The sequence below is a fragment of the Bos javanicus genome, chromosome 29, assembly GCF_032452875.1.
Source record: "Bos javanicus breed banteng chromosome 29, ARS-OSU_banteng_1.0, whole genome shotgun sequence".
In the NCBI taxonomy this organism is placed as follows: domain Eukaryota; kingdom Metazoa; phylum Chordata; class Mammalia; order Artiodactyla; family Bovidae; genus Bos; species Bos javanicus.
In genome coordinates, this window is record NC_083896.1 from 1,150,896 (window position 1) to 1,168,865 (window position 17,970).

Here is a 17,970-nt window from a genome sequence, read left to right on the forward strand (position 1 = left end):
CCCCACTATTAACTTGGGCGCGCGGCGCGCCCAGCCTTTCCTCCCGCGCGACGGCGGAGGTTGCCTACAGTATACCTTTCGGAGTGCTATGGTCGGTAGGTTGCTGTTCGCAGCAGAGGCCCGTACCACGAGCCAGCGCAGGTTGGTATGCACCATCCGTCTTTGGAGGGGTCGGAAAGAGGACACTGGCGTCTGGGCCTTGCGGGCGGCGGAGGGGTCGCTCTTGTGGCTTTTCCCGGGCCCGCGGGGCGGGGCGGGGTGGGGTCCAGCCGCGTGAGTTGGGCCCTAATGGCGGAGGGCCCGCGGTGGTTGTGGACTGCAGGCCTAGGGCTGCGCTGCTACCGTGGCCCGAGCGTGGCCCGTGAATTGGATGTTAAAATGGAGCATAAACAATGCTTATTCTCTAAATGGCGGTTGAGTGCGAGGTAGCCATTGCTGACGCATTCTCGCCCGAAGTGGGCGCCTCCTGGAGACGCTTGCCCCAGGATCGCGCAAGGCGCTGAGGGGAAGTTGTTCGCGGCCGCGTGGTTTGGTCAGCAGAGTTACCGACTAGAAAGCAGCACTTCCACAGGGTTGCTTTCCAGATTTCCCCAAAGATTGTGTTAACTTTAATTTTGATAGTGCGCTCAGGTACACCATCGCTGCCATTGGCTCCACTTAAGTATCTGCCTATAAAGCCGGAGACCCGGGTTCAATCCCTGGGTTGGGAAGATCTCCTGGAGAAGGAAATGGCAACCCACTCCAGTATTCTTGCCTGGAAAATCCCATGGACGGAGGAGCCTGGGAGGCTGCAGTCCATGGGGTGGCAAAGAGTCAGACACGACTGAGCGACTTCACTTCATGACTCGGATTTTGCAAAGCTTGAGATCTCTGACCTATTGTTTTCCTGTATTTGAAATATATCGCTCTTAAAATGCTAAAAACTAAGAACAGTGGGAGAATGATGGTATCCTCTATAAGGGAGGTTGAGAAGACTCAGAGGGATGGTATGAGGTGGGAGGGGGGTTTAGGATGGGGAACACGTGTACACCTGTGGCGGATTCATGTCGATGTATGGCAAAACCAATACAATATTGTAATTAGCCTCCAATTAAAATAAATTTAAAAGAAATAATTTTGCCCTAAATACTGTATCCAAGGAAGTGAAAAAAAGACAAAGGGCATTGTCTGCAAGCCTTTTATTGAGAACTTGGAAAGAGCAGAATTTTTAATACCCCAATAGTAAATCCCAGACCAGGAGTTTGGATTTTTTTCCTTGCTATACTGGGCCACACATAGTAGTTAACTTATGCTGTTGAACACTGATACTCTTCATTGTACATTACTATGGCTAAGGGTTAAAATTACATTTTGGGAAAGTTCCTTGATACTGTTGGAAATTACCTATTCTTCCGGGATCTTATTCCATTGGACAGATGAAGGAGGCAAAACTGAAACAGAACCCGTGAATCAAATCTCTAGATTTTAGAATTGATCTGAATTTACAGTTACTACCAGAAAATATTAAAGGCTTTGTAAGTGATATGGCCTTAATTTACATATTATTTACATAACGCACAGCTACATCAAAATTTGCATTACTCTGATTACTAACTGTTGGCATTAATTTGTTCAGGGAAACTACACCACTACACTAAAATTTACCATATTTTATATGGTCAGAAATCTGTTCAAAGCAAAAGATAATTTGAGAGGGACTTGGATCAAGAATGGATTCTCTTAACTATACAACAGCATGTGATTCAGCTGTGGAAACTGAGAATCAAAGGTAAGTGCCTTTTTTAAAAAAAAAAAGATTTTTCCTGGATAAGAGACTGGATGCTAATATTTACTGTATTTGAATTACTGGGAGGGCATAAATCATTGTCAGTAATGAGTGGTGGTAAATGTAATTTTCAAGAATTGAAACAGAAAAGGAAAACTTGGTTTGGACAGGCCTTTGAAGTTTTTGAACTAAGAAGATGGGTATTAGTCTTGCTTTAAAATCAACTTGTTCTCATTATTTCACATTAGCAAGGATGCTGGCTTATGTATTACCATGAAATGTGTCTAGTCTAAATCATTGATCTCACTGGGAAATCACAAGCATTTCTAGTATATTCACATCAGATACCTCTCTACTAAGATACTCTTGTTTTATTTAGAGGAGGCTTTGTCCTATTTCGTTTAGGATCTAGCAGTGGACAGAATACCTTTATGGAACTTACATAAAGGAAGATCACCATGGCAGTGGCATTATGGCCCACTTTAGCAGTTTGTTAGTACTGAGCCCATCTTTTAAGAAATTATTCTAAGCGTGTTTTCCTGCTTGGATTTTAAAAACGTATATTATTGGTAATAAATATTCAGTAATTTGAGAGGGTGTGATTAATCTTTCCCTGTTTTCTAGTGACAACTCTTCCTCTGGTAGCAGCTTATTTAAAACTCAGTGTGTTCCTGTCCCACCTAAACGGAGGCAAAGAAACACTATTAGAAAATTCGTTCACATACCCAAAAATACTCAAGCAACAGAGTCATCTAGTGACTCATCTATAGAGCCAAGACCACTGACTTTAAAGGCTATTTTTGAAAGATTCAAAAATAAGAAACGTAAACGTAAAAAGAAGAAATACAAGCCAACGGGAAGATCAGTGGGAAGACCAAAAGGAAGGAGAACCACTAGATACTCACAAATTACTGAGAAACAATTTAAAGACAAAAGACCTGGTTTCCCATTTTTAGAATCAGAAAATGGAAGAAAACCATTACCTTGGAGAAAAATTTTAACCTTTGAGGTGAGTCATTATATATGCTCATACACAGCTTAAATGTGTGAAATGAGCTGTTGGTCACTTTCAGAATTTAGTTAACACCTGGAGCATGCAATTTGTAACTTTGATAATACTTCTTTATCCTGACTATACTGCCACTTAAATGCCACCTCCATCCTTCAGTTCAAAGTTGACTTGGGCTTCTGGAGGTAATCTTCACTGGTTTGGGTGGATATATCTGCATGTAAAGTGCTCCAAGGATGTTTTTATACCTTGCTCTTACCAAACAGGTTTTAAACATCATTCCTAAAACTCAAATAATGCTTCGTTGTTTTACTATAACCTAAGTCAAACCCACACCTGACTTTCGTGTTCAGTGCCTTTAGTAGATTTCATTTCTGAAAGAATCACCTGACAGGTCAGCCAGTTCATAGCAGTAGACTCAAATATTTGAATTTTAAGTGACTACATAATTGGTCAGACACAATTGAGCGACTTCACTTTCACCTTTCACTTTCATACATTGGAGAAGGAAATGGCAACCCACTCCAGTGTTTTTGCCTGAAGAATCCCAGGGACAGGGGAGCCTGGTAGGCTGCTGACTGTGGGGTCGCAGAGTCTGATGACTGTAGCAACTTAGCAGCAGCAGCATAACTTGATGTCACTTGTTCTAAAATCTGATTTATTGGAAAGGATTAGTAATTATTAACCTTTTATGTTTAAAGTGACTAAAAAAGATCTTTCAATTTGCATTAAAAAATAAGTCTTTAGAAGCATCCAAACCATATAGAAGATTTGTGCTTGTTTTTCTTGGTGTACCAACTTTGGTAACTCGCTCGGTAGAACAGTGAATTCTTTTTATAAGCAGTGTTTGATAGGGGTGATCGCCATATGGCAGAGTTAGAGCTTCCTTGTTATAGAACATAAGCATCCATCTGCTAAGCTGTGGCAGAAAAATTTTTTTTTCCAAGTCTGTGACTGACAACAGGATGTTCTGGTATATAGCAAGCAGTGGCAAGAGGATTTTTTAACTACCTTGAAAAACTCAAGTATGAATACTACCTCAAGGAATCCTTGAAACAGATGAATGTTGCTGAAGATTTAGAAAAAGACGACCTCGATAGTCGAAGATACAGATACTTGGATGATGACGGATCTCTCTCTCCTATTGAAGAGTCAGCGTAAGTTCAGACATTGGAACAATTTTAAACGTTGTGCTTTTAAATTTTTATGTTGCTCCACATTATACTATCAGTTTGTTTAGATTTTGATTTAATAGTTTAAAATTCATATTAAATGTTCAGTTCAGTCGCTCAGTCATGGCTGACTCTTTGGGATTCCATGGACTGCAGCATGCCAGGCTTCCCTGTCCATCACCAGCTCCCAGAGCTTGCTCAAACTGTCCATCCAGTTGGTGATGCCATCCAACCATCTCATCCTCTGTTGTCCCCTTATCCTGCCTTTAGTCTTTCTCAGCATCAGGGTCTTGTCCAAGGAGTTGGTTCTTTACATCAGGTGGCCAAAGTATTGGAATTTCAGCTTGAGCATCGGTCCTTCCAAGGAATATTTAGGACTGATTTCTTTCAGGATTCACTGGTTGGATCTCCTTGCAGTCTAAGGGACTCTTAAGAGTCTTCTCTAACACAACAGTTCAAAAGCATCATTTCTTCAGTGTGCAGCTTTCTTTATGGGCCAACACTCACATCCATACATGACTACTGGAACAACCATAGCTTTGACTAGACTGACCTTTATCAACAAAGTAATGTCTGCTTTTCAATATGCTCTCTAGGTTGGTCATGGCTTTTCTTCCAAGGAGCAAGCATCTATTAATTTCCTGACTGCAGTCACCATCTGCAGTGATTTTGGAGCCCAAGAGAATAGTCTGTCACTGTTTCCATGTTTCCTCGTCTGTTTGCCATGAAGTGATGGGACCAGATGCCATGATCTTAGTTTTCTGAATGTTGAGTTTTAAGCCAACTCTTTTCTACTCTCTTTCACTTTCAAGAGGCTCTTTAGTTCTTCTTCACTCTCTGCCATAATGGTGGTGTCATCTGCGTATCTGAGGTTATTGATATTTCTCCTGGCAATCTTGATTCTAGCTTATGCTTCTTCCAGCCTGGCATTTCTCATGATGTACTCTGCATGTAAGTTAAATAAGCAGGGTGACAGTATACAGCCTTGACACACTCCTTTCCCAATTTGGAACCAGTCTTCTTCCATGTCCAGTTCTAACTGTTGCTTCTTGACCTGCATACAGGTTTCTCGGGAGAAATTCATTAATTCTTTAAGGATTAAATGTTACTTAATAAGTATTCATACTTAAATTTAATAGTGATAATCAACTGGTATTGCGGGTTCAGTTGTATGTCATAACAGTATGCTATGAATTTATTGTCATCTGAGTGATAATGTTTTTAATATTGCAGAGCAGAGGAGGAGATTGCAGCAAACCTTGAACATGATGAATGTGATATTAAGTTGGTGGTAAGTGACATTTTTATTCCACTTTGTTTTGGGAGGGCAGGAGTTGACAAAGGGAGATTTTCATCCTGTAGTGTTAACTGTCTAATTTTAGAAAGCCTCAAAGCCCTTGGTGCAAGAAATGTGAGGATAAAAATGAGAATTTTATAGATAATTGAGAACATCAATTAGCATTACTGTGTCAATAAGTGTCAAGAGTATTGTAAGTCTTCATGTGTTTTATTGTTACTAGGATATCAAATAAGAAAGAAAAAATCCAAATGTAATTTTCAAGTTATTTTAAGTAACCTAGTTGTATGTAATTACTAGTGCAGTGAAATTGGTTATATGTCTTACCAATACTTCTTATGCAGGAGAACAGTTATTTCATAATAAGTTCTGAATTTCCAAAGAAGAAGCAGAATGTACATTTGGATCAAGAAGAATATACTGAAGAAACTGCTTTGCTTAAAAAGAGAACATCAAAATCTAAACACTGGATAGAGGACAAAATGGCCTGAAGAGAGATAAGATTATAGAGGACAAAATGGCCTGAAGAGAGATAAGATTATAAATACCAGACAAGGTAAACAGAATAAAAGCAAAGATAAGTGTGTATATATATATGCCAGCCTTAGAAAAAAACCCTGTAAGAAAATAAAGAATACTTAAACAGATTTGTGAAACTCCTGAAGTAGTTATTATAAGAAAAATTATGTAGAAAAAAATTGAGGCTGTTACTGCAGAGATTGACTTGACAAATAATAAACAAAAGTCCTACTGTTTTTGCCTATGATGGTTTATTTCTAGGTAAGAGAACTTAAAGGTACCATTTTAACACTGAATCAAATAACAGATTGTAATCTTGAAAAGTTTGCATAAACAATGATTTTTTTTCCACCTACCCTCCTTAGGTAGGGTATCTACAATTTCCTGTTTTTGTTTTCTTTAGACGAGTTTAGTGTGAAATGCTGAGTACTGTAATAACTTAATTTTCCCTTCCTAATTACTTGTATTTCAAATATCCTATCACCACATATATAATGCATTTTACAGTAGCACTTGTGTTTGTTTTTGTTTAATTTGTAGACAAAGACTTACAGACAAGTGCGAAAGTAAATCCTCTTTTGCAACCCACAACTCATTGTTCAGTATGAGTTCTGATACAGATAAGAAGGAACATGATCCATAAAATGGATGTGTATTGATGAGCATAAAGATTGCTTCCAGGGCTGTAAAGCTAAATAAGCTTCTAAATTACCAGCTATATTGATCCTAGTACTCAGTTTTAATGTTGACATAAAACAAACAAAGATGGGCTTCTTTTTTTAGGCTTTTATCTTCGGAATACAGTATCTGGATTTTGCAAAGATATGTCTAATGCTTTAGGTAAGTTTTGTTCAGATTTGTGTAAATACGATACATTGTCAGAACTTCTCCAGAGGTTTAATTTTTGAAAGCCATTTTTGCCAACTTTAAATTTCTATTCATCATGTAATTTCAGAAAATGCATCTCAGGATTGGCATGTTTTATAGTGACATTGTGCCAGGATTTGCTTGCAGGAAGGGGTCCCAGAACTATAAGCTATCAGAATCTTGGATATTCCCTCTTCAAGCATATGAATTTTTAATCTTCTAATACCCCCTGTACATTTTAAAAATTGAAGCATAGTTGATTTACAATGCTAATTTCTGCTGTACAGCAAAGTGACTCAGTTATATAATTTTTCTCTTATGATCTATCACAGCATATTAATTCCCTGTGCTATATAGTAAGCCCTTGTTTATCTTACGAATTTGTATCTGCTAATCCCAAGTTCCCAGTCTGTGGCTCCCCCACACCCCCACCTCTTGTCCAACCACAAGCCCATATCTGTTTGTTTCATAGATCTGTTCATTTGGGTGGTAGTTTAGATTCCACATGTAAGTGATACCTATTTCTGACTTAGTTTGCTTTCTATATCGCTAGATCCATGTTGCTGCAAATGGCATCATTTTCATATTAATGGCTGAGTAAAATACACACCCCTCCCACACATCTTTATCAGTTTATCTCTCAGTGGACATGTTGGTTCCATATCTTGGAACAGTGCTGTAGTGAACACAGGTACACGTATCCTTTCCAACCATGTTTTTCTTTGCGTGGGATTGCTCATCATATGGTAGCTCTCGTGTTTTCTGTAGTGGCAGTACCAATCTACATTCCCACCAACAATGTAGGAGAAGGTTCCTTTTTTTTTCTCCAACACCCTGTCTGGCATTTATTATTTGTAGACTTTACGATGGCCATTCTCACCAATGTGAGATGGTACTTGATTATAGTTTTGATTTGCATTTCTCTATAGTGATGAGCATAGAACCCACACCCCCTGCAGTGGAAGTGCTAAGTCTTAACCAGTAAACCACCAGGGAAGTCCCACAATATTCTGATGCATATACTAAAATGAAGTAGAAGATTATATAGTGTAATGTTAGAAATGACTACACAGGACACATAATTTCATAAATCTGAATGATATACAAATGCCAAATTTGTCCTCAGGGATCCCCAAATGGTCAGAACATCAGGCATATTAACATTTTTCTGTATTTTCATAATTGTTATCAATGAGAAAATATTTTACATTTTAGTTCTCAATTTAAAGGCAAAAATTCATTTAAATAGTTTTGCAGTAATCTGGTAATGAAGTTGTTAATAATAAAGCTTAAATTTACATATGTAATTTTTTGGTTCAGCTGTAATAGCTACTTGGTACTTTATACTATCTTTCCTAAGGATTGATTTTAAAATACATGTCGTGATTAACTCATTGTATGATTTCTTTAAATTACTTACTTTAAAATTAATTAAACAATGATTAAGCATTGAGGTCTATCCCGATGGGGCTTTTTCTATAAACCTACGTCGTTGGAAACGCCTCATAGAGTAACTATGTAGTTTCCTTTACTCATAGAACTACCTGTTAGATCTGTGGGAAAAAACTACAAGACAAAGCTGCCAATTAAACTATGAAAAACCTAACAGTTTTTTTTTTAATCTTAGGTATTGGCATATCCCAATGATCTGTGTCAAGTTTTAGGGTGGGATAACTTAGGTGAGTTTTAGTTAGTGACTATAATTTGGGGGGAGGGGTTACCATTCCAGTTCAGATGATGAATTTAATGTTCAACTGCTAAATGATACAGATATGAACTAAAACTTAATTCTGATAGAGCTGAGTATAACAAAATATTTAAATAAGCATATATTTAAGTTTTTTAATCATGAGTAAGTAACCCATAATCTATTATTTGGTATCCACAGGAATTAATATGATTTGAACTTGGTAAGTTTTCGGTAAGTAGAATATTTAATTTCTATTCAAATAGGATCCAGAAGTTCTGAAAACAATGAAATTTTGAGTATGGTATTCCATTACTATTGTGACTGCTAGTTATTTAGGTGTAAAACAGAATTATCAAGATTTTGGCCAAAAATTTACTGTAATAACTTGTACTCATTGGAAAAAAAGGAAGACACAGCATATGTAGGGCATGAAATGCCCTGGTCCCTTGTATACTTTATTAAACTAGTATGTAAATAGCAAGTATGATTGGATAGTTTCCTATGTAAGTTTTATAGGTATAAAGAGGGTAAAAAGGTAACGAGTTAAGTTTATAATTTAAGAGTTAATGTAGTTGGTTGCTTGCTGGAATGACAAGAAAAAATTATTTCACATGTTAAAAAAATAGAGGTGTGTGTGAAAGTAAATTTCTCAGATAGTACCATTACAGAATGAGGTTGGAGTGGTTCCAGTTCAATCATAATTGCACTGCATGGTATCTGCATTCAGCAGTTTGTTCCTGCTGGCTGTTCAAAAGACAGTGCGATATAAATTCAGTATCTGGCATCGTTGGTTTTTTTGCTTTGTGCATGTTAGACCTGGTATTTCTACTGATACAAGTATCCTTTTAGTTTCTTATACTGGTCAGTTTGACAGAATCTTCAAAAGTAACTAATACTTTTTTTTCCTATGGTTGTCATTAAGAACTAGACAGATCCCATCTCCTGACCCTAAACAGGTATTTTGCTTTTCACTTTCTGTTGCTTTTAGCAGCTTTCCTTTGCTGATAAGCATGCTTAGCAAAGCAGAACTTCTATACAGGTGCTGCTGCTAAGTCGCTTCAGTCATGTCTGACTCTGTGCGACCCCATAGATGGCAGCCCACCAGGCTCCCCTAGGCAACAACACTGGAGTGGGTTGCCATTTCCTTCTTCAGTGCATGAAAATGAAAAGTGTGCTCAGTTGTGTCCAACTCTTAGCGACCCCATGGACTGTAGCCTGCCAGCCTTCTCTGTCCATGGGATTTTCCAGGCAAGAGTACTAGAGCTGTACAGGTGCAGAAGAAGCTTTTTTGCACATTGTCTTAAGCTTGGGAAACTTATTTACAAAGCCTCATTCTACTGAAAATGGGCACTTATTCATGGTGTCCATAAAACTGTTAATGTGGCTACATTGAGAACACAGGTTTTGCTTCCATCACTGTACTTTTATTGCAGTGGTGACAATGAGACCTGTAACATTTTTTTTTTTTTGACTAGGCTCATGAGTAAAAATTGGATATAATATGGCTTTTCAATATTAGGAAAGATGAAGGAATAAACACAATTGTACTTGCTATATTTAACTTCTAGGATCCTATAGTAAACTGCTTGAGGAAATTGGGTCTTTGAAGATTACAGGTAAGATTTTCATTTTTTTCCCCCTTGTATTTAATGCAAAAAACTAGACGTTAAACAGCCCATTTTACGTGTTCTACTGTTTTTTCAGGGATGTTATGATGATGGGCAAATTGTTCAACTGCTCTGAATGGGCTGAGTGAAAATAGCCTTTCTGAACATCCACATTAAACTATATTTTAAAACATGAAAGCTCTAAGATTAAAGTTGCCTGAGGACATTTATATTTTGCAACAAAGTTTAGGTATGAATGAAAATGGAACCGAATCAGTCCCAGTTATTGTTCAAATCCTTTTCTGTAGGTGGCAAACTTTGAGAAGTGAACTCCACTGAAGATCTAAGAGGCCCAACTAAAACAACGTGGCAGGTAATTATTATCTGTCAGATTTTGATGGTCATTACCAAGGCTTTTAGAATGCAGTTTCTAATTTGCTGTGGACATGACCGTAAAACAAAATCCCAACTAGGTTTTTCTTCCTGCTACTTTGTTAGCATACAGCCTGTTGGGAACATTTTATTAGCCTTAATTAACTACTTGTGAAAGTCAGCACTGTTCTAGTATAAATAGAACACAGCCATTTTTCTAATTAGCTTTTATAATACGCAGACATTGCTAGTCTATGCCTAGTATTGAAGAGTCTATGCCTAGATTGCTGGACTTGTTTTCTAGTTTATTACTGGGGTAGTTGGCTTCAGAACTTTACAGGACCATCTCTGAAAATGAAACCTTTAATATTTCTGTTATACAGGCATCACAGCTGTGGATTGAGCAGAACTTTTTGAAAGGTATGTACACATTAGAGAAATAATTTTTGTAGGTCATTTCAAAGAGGGCTGATGGGACCAAATCCTGGAGCCCTTAACGCTGTGACCAAAGACTGAATTCTCCATTGGATATAATAGTCACTTGATAGTGCTATGTTTTCCTGATGGAGATACAAGCCACTCATATCCATGACAGGTGATGTGGGAGAGTGTAAATACAGTCTTCAAAATTTAACCAGTATCTACTCTCCTTCAGGGCTACCTTGAAGATGACAACTCTGGAGGAGCTATGGTGATTGGCAGTGGAAAGAATCAGGACGTGTGAAAAATCCTTAAAAATTTATTGACTTAAATAACTTTGCCTATGTTAATGAATAAAAAGAAACCTTTTGTGCAGAAAGTCAGCATATATTTCTGGCTCGAAGCTTCTCTAATGTTTTCTGTGGAGGAAATAGTATCAGTTATTATTAGTATCAGGCTCCAATGTGCCTTAGACATGAAAAGTTGGGGGTATGTATGGGATGCTGCTTACCTTATGAAATTCTTTTGTCCTTGCTCTGTTTTGGGCATGTGCATCTTGCTTTGCTTTGTCTTCCTTCTGCTTTCTCATTTCAGCTAATTGAAGGTATAATCTATAAGAAATTTGTATGGAATTAAAGACAGACACTTCAGATACATGTATAGTCACTGACTATGCAACCCTATGAACAAGGGACATGGAGTGGGTTGCCATTCCTTTGTCTATCAGATATATGTAAATCCATATACATACCCTACTGCCCTTTCGTGCGTATGGGGTTGTGCAGTCTTTTTATCTTCAGGAAGCGACACCCTAACTTTACTCATACCCTTTAGGTCACTCACAAAGGAACCTGAGTGGAAAACAAGCCACTGAGTAAAATACATAATGCCACTGAATAAAACCACTAAGTAAATACATAATTCTCTTTGATAACAGATACCTGTAGTTTTCTGTGTTATTGTTTTGGTTTGAGAATATCCAGAGGCATGAACTTTGTCCTTTATCTCTTTCTGTCTCTGTGAGGATCTCTCTATAAATGCCTTTTTTCTTTTTATGAATGCTTCTTGTAAGCTCTCTGGTGCAGCTGTACACCTTGAAAAGGTTTCTGTTTAAAAAAGTTTTTTTTTTTTTAATATGTCAGCAAGTCACAAATTCAAGTTTTCATGAATGGGTGTGGGTTCACCAATCTGATGCACATACCTCCACACATAGTTGGTCTCTCCAGTGGATGTTCTGACATGGCTGGATAATCTGAGTTTTCTGTTTCTGACAGAAGAGGCAGAAATTCACTCACCTAATGGCAAGAAAGTCATTGAAGACTTTACCACTTCAGAGAAGACTTTTACAGACTTTACCCTAGTTCTTTTGGAACTGCCTTTCTAGAAAATTCAGTCCTAAAGTTATTCAGAGTTAACCACAGCAGACGACCTTCAAAAATTGAAAGGATGAGTCAAGCAAGAACTGAAAAATGTAAAGGAAAACTTAATTTAGCCACTAACTAACTCACATGGACCACAGCCTTGTGAGAATGAAAAGCTCAATGAAACTGGACAGTTTTCCTCAGACATGACTTCAATGGACAGGTCATGGTGGAGAGTTCTGAGGAAACTTGGTCCACTGGAGAAGCTTTGAGAACCCCATAAACAGTATGAAAAGACAAAACAATACAACACTGAAAGATGGAACTCCTCAGGTCAGCAAAAGAGATGGAGCCAAAGTGAAAACAATTCCCAGTTGTAGGATGTGGCTGGTGATGGTCCACTGCGGTAAAGAACAATACTGCAGAGGAACCTGGAATGTTAGGTGCATGAATCAAGATAAATTGAAAGTGGTCAAACAGGAGATAGCAGGAGTGAACATCAACATTTTAGGAATCTAAATGGATTAAAATGGACTGGAATGGATGAATTTAACTTAGATGACCATTAAATAGCTTAGAAGAAGCCCTCATAGTCAACAAGAGTCCAAAATGCAGTATTTGGGTGCAGTTTCAAACGACAGTGATCTCTACTTGTTTCCAAAGAACCATTGACTGTCACAGTAATCCAAGTCTATGCCCCAAACAGCAATGCCAAAGAAGCTGAAGTTGAACAGTTGTATGACTTACAAGACCTTCTAGAACTAACACCCAAAAAAGATGTCCTTTTTATCATAAGGGACTGGAATGCAAAAGTAGGAAGTCAAGAGATATGTGGAGTAATGGGCAAGTTTCATTTTGGAATACCAAATGAAGTAGGGCAAAGTTTTGTGAGTACACAGGAAACTTCCCTCATAGCTCCTGCAGTGCAGGAGACCTGGGTTCAATTCCCGGGTTGGGAAGATCCCCTGGAGAAGGAAATGCAACCCATTCCAGTTCTTGCCTGGAGAATCCCATGGATAGAGGAGCCTGGCAGGCTATGGGGTCGCCAGAGTTGGACACGACTTAGTAACTAAGTCATGTCTTAGTAACTAACCTCTGGCTTCTCTGGTGGCTCAGAAGTTAAAGTGTCTGCCTCCAATGCAGGAGACCTGGGTTTGACCCCTGGGTCAGAAAGACCCCCTGGAGAAGGAAATGGCAACCCACTCCAGTATTCTTGCCTGGAGAAGCCCATGGATGGAGGAGCCTGGTAGGCTACAGTCCATGGGGTCGCAAAGAGTCAGACACAACTGAGCGACTTCACTTTCTTGAAACTAAACCACCACCACCACACAGCAAACACACTCTTCCAACCCTGACTCTACACAGGAGATGACTCTACACATGGACATCGCCAGATGGTCAATACCAAAATCAGACTGATTATATTCTTTGCAGCGGAAGATGGAGCAGCTCTATACAGTCAGCAAAAACAAAGACAGGAGCTGACTATGGCTCAGATCATGAACTCCTTATTGCCAAATTCAGACTTAAATTGAAGGAAGTATGAAAAATAACCAGAAACCACTAAATAAAATCCCTTAACAATTATACAGCAAAAGTGACAAATAGATTCAAGGGATTAGATCCGATAGAGTGCCTAAAAAACTATAGGACCATCAAGTGATCAAGACCATCCCCAAGAAAAATGCAAAAAAAGCAAAAAGGCTGTCTGAGGGGCCCTTACAGAGATAGCTGAGAAGAAAAGAGAAAGGCAAAGGAGAAAAGGAAAAATACAGTCATCTGAATGCAGAGTTCCAAAGACTAGCAAGGAGAGAGAAAGCCTTCCTAACAGATCAAAGAAACAGGATTAAAGATCTAAACGTAAGACCAGAAACTATAAAACTCCTAGAGGAGAACATAGGCAAAACACTCTCTGACATACATCACAGCAGGATCCTCTATGACCCACCTCCCAGAATATTGGAAATAAAAGCAAAAATAAACAAATGGGACCTAATTAACCTTAAAAGCTTCTGCACATCAAAGGAAACTATTAGCAAGGTGAAAAGGCAGCCTTCAGAATGGGAGAAAATAATAGCAAATGAAGCAACCGACAAACAACTAATCTCAAAAATATACAAGCAACTCCTACAGCTCAACTCCAGAAAAATAAACGGCCCAATCAAAAAATGGGCCAAAGAACTAAATAGACATTTCTCCAAAGAAGACATACAGATGGCTAACAAACACATGAAAAGATGCTCAACATCACTCATCAGAGAAATGCAAATCAAAACCACTATGAGGTACCATTTCACACCAGTCAGAATGGCTGCGATCCAAAAGTCTACAAATAATAAATGCTGGAGAGGGTGTGGAGAAAAGGGAACCCTCTTACACTGTTGGTGGGAATGCAAACTAGTACAGCCACTATGGAGAACAGTGTGGAGATTCCTTAAAAAACTGGAAATAGAACTGCCTTATGATCCAGCAATCCCACTGCTGGGCATACACACTGAGGAAACCAGAAGGGAAAGAGACACGTGTACCCCAGTGTTCATTGCAGCACTGTTTATAACAGCCAGGACATGGAAGCAACCTAGATGTCCATCAGCAGATGAATGGATAAGAAAGCTGTGGTACATATACACAATGGAGTATTACTCAGCCATTAAAAAGAATACATTTGAATCAGTTCTAATGAGGTGGATGAAACTGGAGCCTATTATACAGAGTGAAGTAAGCCAGAAGGAAAAACATAAATACAGTATACTAACACATATATATGGAATTTAGAAAGATGGAAACAATAACCCTGTGTACGAGACAGCAAAAGAGACACTGATGTATAGAACAGTCTTATGGACTCTGTGGGAGAGGGAGAGTGTGGGAAGATTTGGGAGAATGACATTGAAACATGTAAAATATCATGTAAGAAACGAGATGCCAGTCCAGGTTCGATGCACGATACTGGATGCTTGGGGCTAGTGCACTGGGATGACCCAGAGGGATGGTATGGGGAGGGAGGAGGGAGGAGGGTTCAGGATGGGGAACACACATGTATACCTGTGGCGGACTCATTTGGATATTTGGCAAAACTAATACAATTATGTAAAGTTTAAAAAAAAAAAAAAAGAAACAGATGAAACCAATAGAATGGAAAAGACCAGAGATCTCTTCAAGAAAATTAGAGATACCAAGGGAACATTTCATGCAAAGATAGGCACAATAGAGGACAGAAACAGTATGGAACTAATAGAAGCAGAAGATACTAAGAAAAGATGGCAAGGATACATAAAATAACTGTACGAAATAGATCATGATCCAGATAATCATGATAGTGTGATCACTCACCTACAGCCAACGATCCTGGAGTGCAAAGTCAAGTGGGCCATAGGAAGCATCACAAACAAAGCTAGTAGAGGTGGTGGAATTCCACGTTGAGCTATTTGAAATCCTAAAAGATGATGCTGTTAAAGTGCTGCACTCAATACACCAGCAAATTGGGAAACTCAGCAGTGGACACAGGACTGGAAATGGTCAATTTTCATTCCAATTCCAAAGAAAGGCAATGCCAAAGAATGTTCAAACTACAGCACAATTGCACTCATCTCATGCTAGCAAAGTAATGCTCAAAATTCTCCAAGCAAGGCTTCAACAGTACATGAACAGAGAACTTCCAGATGTTTAAGCTGGATTTAGAAAAGGCAGAGGAGCCAAAGGTCGAATTGCCAACGTCCACTGGAGAAGGAAATGACAACCCACTCCGGTATTCTTGCCTGGAAAATCCCATGGACAGAGAAGCCTGACAGGCTACAGTTCATGGAGTTGCAAAGAATTGGACACGACTGAGCGACTTCACTTCATTGGATCATAGAAAAATCAGAGTTCCAGAAAAATATCTGCTTTATTGACTATGCCAAAGCCTTTGACTGTGTGGATCGCAACAAACTTGTGTAAAATTCTTCAAGAGATGGGAATAACACACCACCTAATCTGCCTCCTGAGAATCAAGTTAGAATTGGACATGGAACAATGGACTGGTTCCAATTTGGGAAAGGAGTACGTCAAGGCTGTATATTGTCACCCTGCTTGTTTAACTTATATGCAGAGTACATCATGTGAAATGCCAGTCTAGATGAAGGACAAGCTGGAATCAAGGATTGCCGGGAGAAATATCAGTAATTTCAGATGTGCAGATACCCTTATGGCAGAAAGTGAAGAGGATATGAAGAGCTTCTTGATGAAGGTGAAAGAGGGGAGTGAAAAAGCTGTTTTAAAACTCAACATTCAAAAAACAAAGATCATGGCATCCAGTCCTATCACTTGATGGGAAATAGATGGGGAAACAATGTAAACAGACTATTTTCTTGGGCTCCAAAATCCCTGTGGATGGTAACTGCAGCCATGCAATTAAAAGACGCTTGCTCCTTGGAAGAAAAGCTTTGGCCAATATAGACAGCATATTAAAAGCAGAGACATTATTTTGCCAACAAAGGCCTGTCTAGTCAAAGCTATGGTTTTTTCCGTTAATGTATGGATGTGAGAGTTGGACTATAAAGAAAGCTGAAGAATTGATGCTTTTGTACTGTGGTGTTGGAGAAGAGTCTTGAGAGTCCCTTCAACTGCAAGGAGATCCAACCAGTCCATCCTAAAGGAAATCAGTCCTGAATATTCATTGGAAGGACTGATGCTGAAGCTCCACTACTTTGGCCACCTGATGCAAAGAACAGACTAGCTGGAAAAGACTGATGCTGGGAAAGACTGAAGGCTGGAGAAGGGGACAACTGAGGACAAGTTGGTTTTATGGCATCACCAACTCAATGGGCATGAGTTTGAGCAAGCTCCAGGAGTTGGTGATGGACAAGGAAGCCTGGCATGCTGCAGTCCATGGGGTCACAAAGTCAGACATGACTGAGTGACTAAACTGAATAGCACTTTGTTAGCACTGTTTTGTACCATGTAATTGTGCTTCCCTGATAGCTCAGCTGGTGAAGAATCTGCCTGCAATGCAGGAGACCCTGGTTCGATTCCTGGGTTAGGAAGTTTACATGGAGATGGAATAGGCTACCCACTCCAGTATTCTTGTCTGGACAGAAGACTTTGTCCTCAAGGACAGAGGAGCCTGGTGGGAGTCGCTCAGAGGCAGACATGACTGAAGGACTAAGCACCAGCAGCAGTAGCCCTATCAGCTTACCCACTGTCAGTTTTCTACTGTGAGCACATTCATACAGTGATACTTTAAGAAGAAATGCCATGTACAAAGCAAAGTAAAAATACCCTTATCCCCTAAATTTCAACGAGTTGCTATATAATTGAGGTTTATTAATGAGAGCTGTGAAATTTACCTGAAAACAGCTCTTTGCCTCATTTTCTCTCTTTTCTTCTAGGGTTAAGTTTGCAAAATCCATTTCAGCAATACTGATATCACTGGTGCTTGTCAATGTAAGTTCTGGTTCTTCCATTATACCATGGCCAGATTCTGTTTCCTGTGTAACAAAAGGGAAACCACATTCAGAAGGGAAAAAATAATGTACGTTACGGAGGAAGAACAGGTTGTTCAACTATGGACACCAGAGAAGATCTACTCTGTGCATTATAAAACGCTTACAAGCCTAGGCAGCCAGACTGGGTAGGGGCTGTACAACATCAGAGTCTGCATTCTATCTAAAATGGAGCAGTGGCTGGCTACTGGGCTGCAGCCAAATGTCACTGCTGCTACAGCACCGTTTGTAAGTGAACAACCTTTAAATACTTAACAAGAATACAAGAAAATCCAAAAGGTGACCAAAACATCTTATTTTCTGCTTACCTGTGGCAGGACAAACAGTACTAGAAGGTAAAAGCTATGTTCAGGTGACTGCTGAAGCATAGGCTTAGCTACCATTTTTCAGGTAAGCTGGAGATGAGAA

General features: G+C 39.1%; 2 protein-coding genes, 1 long non-coding RNA gene and 8 other non-coding genes across 23 annotated transcripts in view; 10 read left to right on the top strand and 1 right to left on the bottom strand.

Moving 5' to 3' along the window:
* The first annotated feature begins 33 nt into the window (after nucleotides 1-33).
* Nucleotides 34-5,998, top strand: TAF1D (TATA-box binding protein associated factor, RNA polymerase I subunit D). The gene is given in 7 exon segments (XM_061405974.1): nucleotides 34-141; nucleotides 1,616-1,768; nucleotides 2,390-2,774; nucleotides 3,756-3,931; nucleotides 5,180-5,237; nucleotides 5,588-5,707; nucleotides 5,710-5,998. Coding segments are annotated over 6 exon segments (858 nt in total). The 5' UTR covers nucleotides 34-141; nucleotides 1,616-1,709; the 3' UTR covers nucleotides 5,770-5,998.
* A 272-nt stretch (nucleotides 5,999-6,270) lies between these two features.
* Nucleotides 6,271-6,397, top strand: LOC133241913 (small nucleolar RNA SNORA40). Its single transcript, XR_009734722.1, has one exon. It is a non-coding gene; the product is annotated as a small nucleolar RNA SNORA40 (small nucleolar RNA).
* A 211-nt stretch (nucleotides 6,398-6,608) lies between these two features.
* On the top strand, nucleotides 6,609-11,097 carry LOC133240994 (uncharacterized). 2 transcript variants are annotated; one of them, XR_009734463.1, is made up of 6 exons: nucleotides 6,609-8,308; nucleotides 8,518-8,550; nucleotides 9,242-9,275; nucleotides 9,888-10,299; nucleotides 10,682-10,718; nucleotides 10,954-11,097. It is a non-coding gene; the product is annotated as an uncharacterized LOC133240994 (long non-coding RNA). The 2 variants fall into 2 exon arrangements; XR_009734462.1 differs by lacking the exons at nucleotides 6,609-8,308; nucleotides 8,518-8,550 and having other exon boundaries at nucleotides 8,557-9,275.
* On the top strand, nucleotides 8,078-8,208 carry LOC133241910 (small nucleolar RNA SNORA18). Its single transcript, XR_009734719.1, has one exon. It is a non-coding gene; the product is annotated as a small nucleolar RNA SNORA18 (small nucleolar RNA).
* Nucleotides 8,358-8,428, top strand: LOC133241917 (small nucleolar RNA SNORD5). The gene has a single exon (XR_009734725.1). It is a non-coding gene; the product is annotated as a small nucleolar RNA SNORD5 (small nucleolar RNA).
* Nucleotides 9,022-9,158, top strand: LOC133241903 (small nucleolar RNA SNORA8). Its single transcript, XR_009734713.1, has one exon. It is a non-coding gene; the product is annotated as a small nucleolar RNA SNORA8 (small nucleolar RNA).
* On the top strand, nucleotides 9,645-9,778 carry LOC133241906 (small nucleolar RNA SNORA1). The gene has a single exon (XR_009734715.1). It is a non-coding gene; the product is annotated as a small nucleolar RNA SNORA1 (small nucleolar RNA).
* LOC133241902 (small nucleolar RNA Z40) lies at nucleotides 10,024-10,096 on the top strand. The gene has a single exon (XR_009734712.1). It is a non-coding gene; the product is annotated as a small nucleolar RNA Z40 (small nucleolar RNA).
* Nucleotides 10,325-10,447, top strand: LOC133241909 (small nucleolar RNA SNORA32). Its single transcript, XR_009734718.1, has one exon. It is a non-coding gene; the product is annotated as a small nucleolar RNA SNORA32 (small nucleolar RNA).
* Nucleotides 10,749-10,875, top strand: LOC133241905 (small nucleolar RNA SNORA25). Its single transcript, XR_009734714.1, has one exon. It is a non-coding gene; the product is annotated as a small nucleolar RNA SNORA25 (small nucleolar RNA).
* CEP295 (centrosomal protein 295) overlaps nucleotides 11,020-17,970 on the bottom strand; it is a 54,869-nt gene continuing 47,918 nt past the window's right edge. For 7 of the 12 annotated variants that reach the window (XM_061405960.1, XM_061405961.1, XM_061405958.1 and 4 more), the window contains 5 exons: nucleotides 17,407-17,547; nucleotides 11,920-12,013; nucleotides 11,660-11,824; nucleotides 11,470-11,569; nucleotides 11,020-11,329 (listed from right to left, as the gene is read on the bottom strand). In XM_061405960.1, the coding sequence (XP_061261944.1) occupies nucleotides 11,188-11,329; nucleotides 11,470-11,569; nucleotides 11,660-11,824; nucleotides 11,920-12,013; nucleotides 17,407-17,547 (642 nt within the window). In that variant the 3' untranslated portion in view covers nucleotides 11,020-11,187. Of the gene's footprint in view, nucleotides 11,330-11,469; nucleotides 11,570-11,659; nucleotides 11,825-11,919; nucleotides 12,014-17,406; nucleotides 17,548-17,970 lie in introns of those variants that run through there. The other 5 variants (XM_061405959.1, XM_061405963.1, XM_061405964.1 and 2 more) reach the window with 5 other exon arrangements.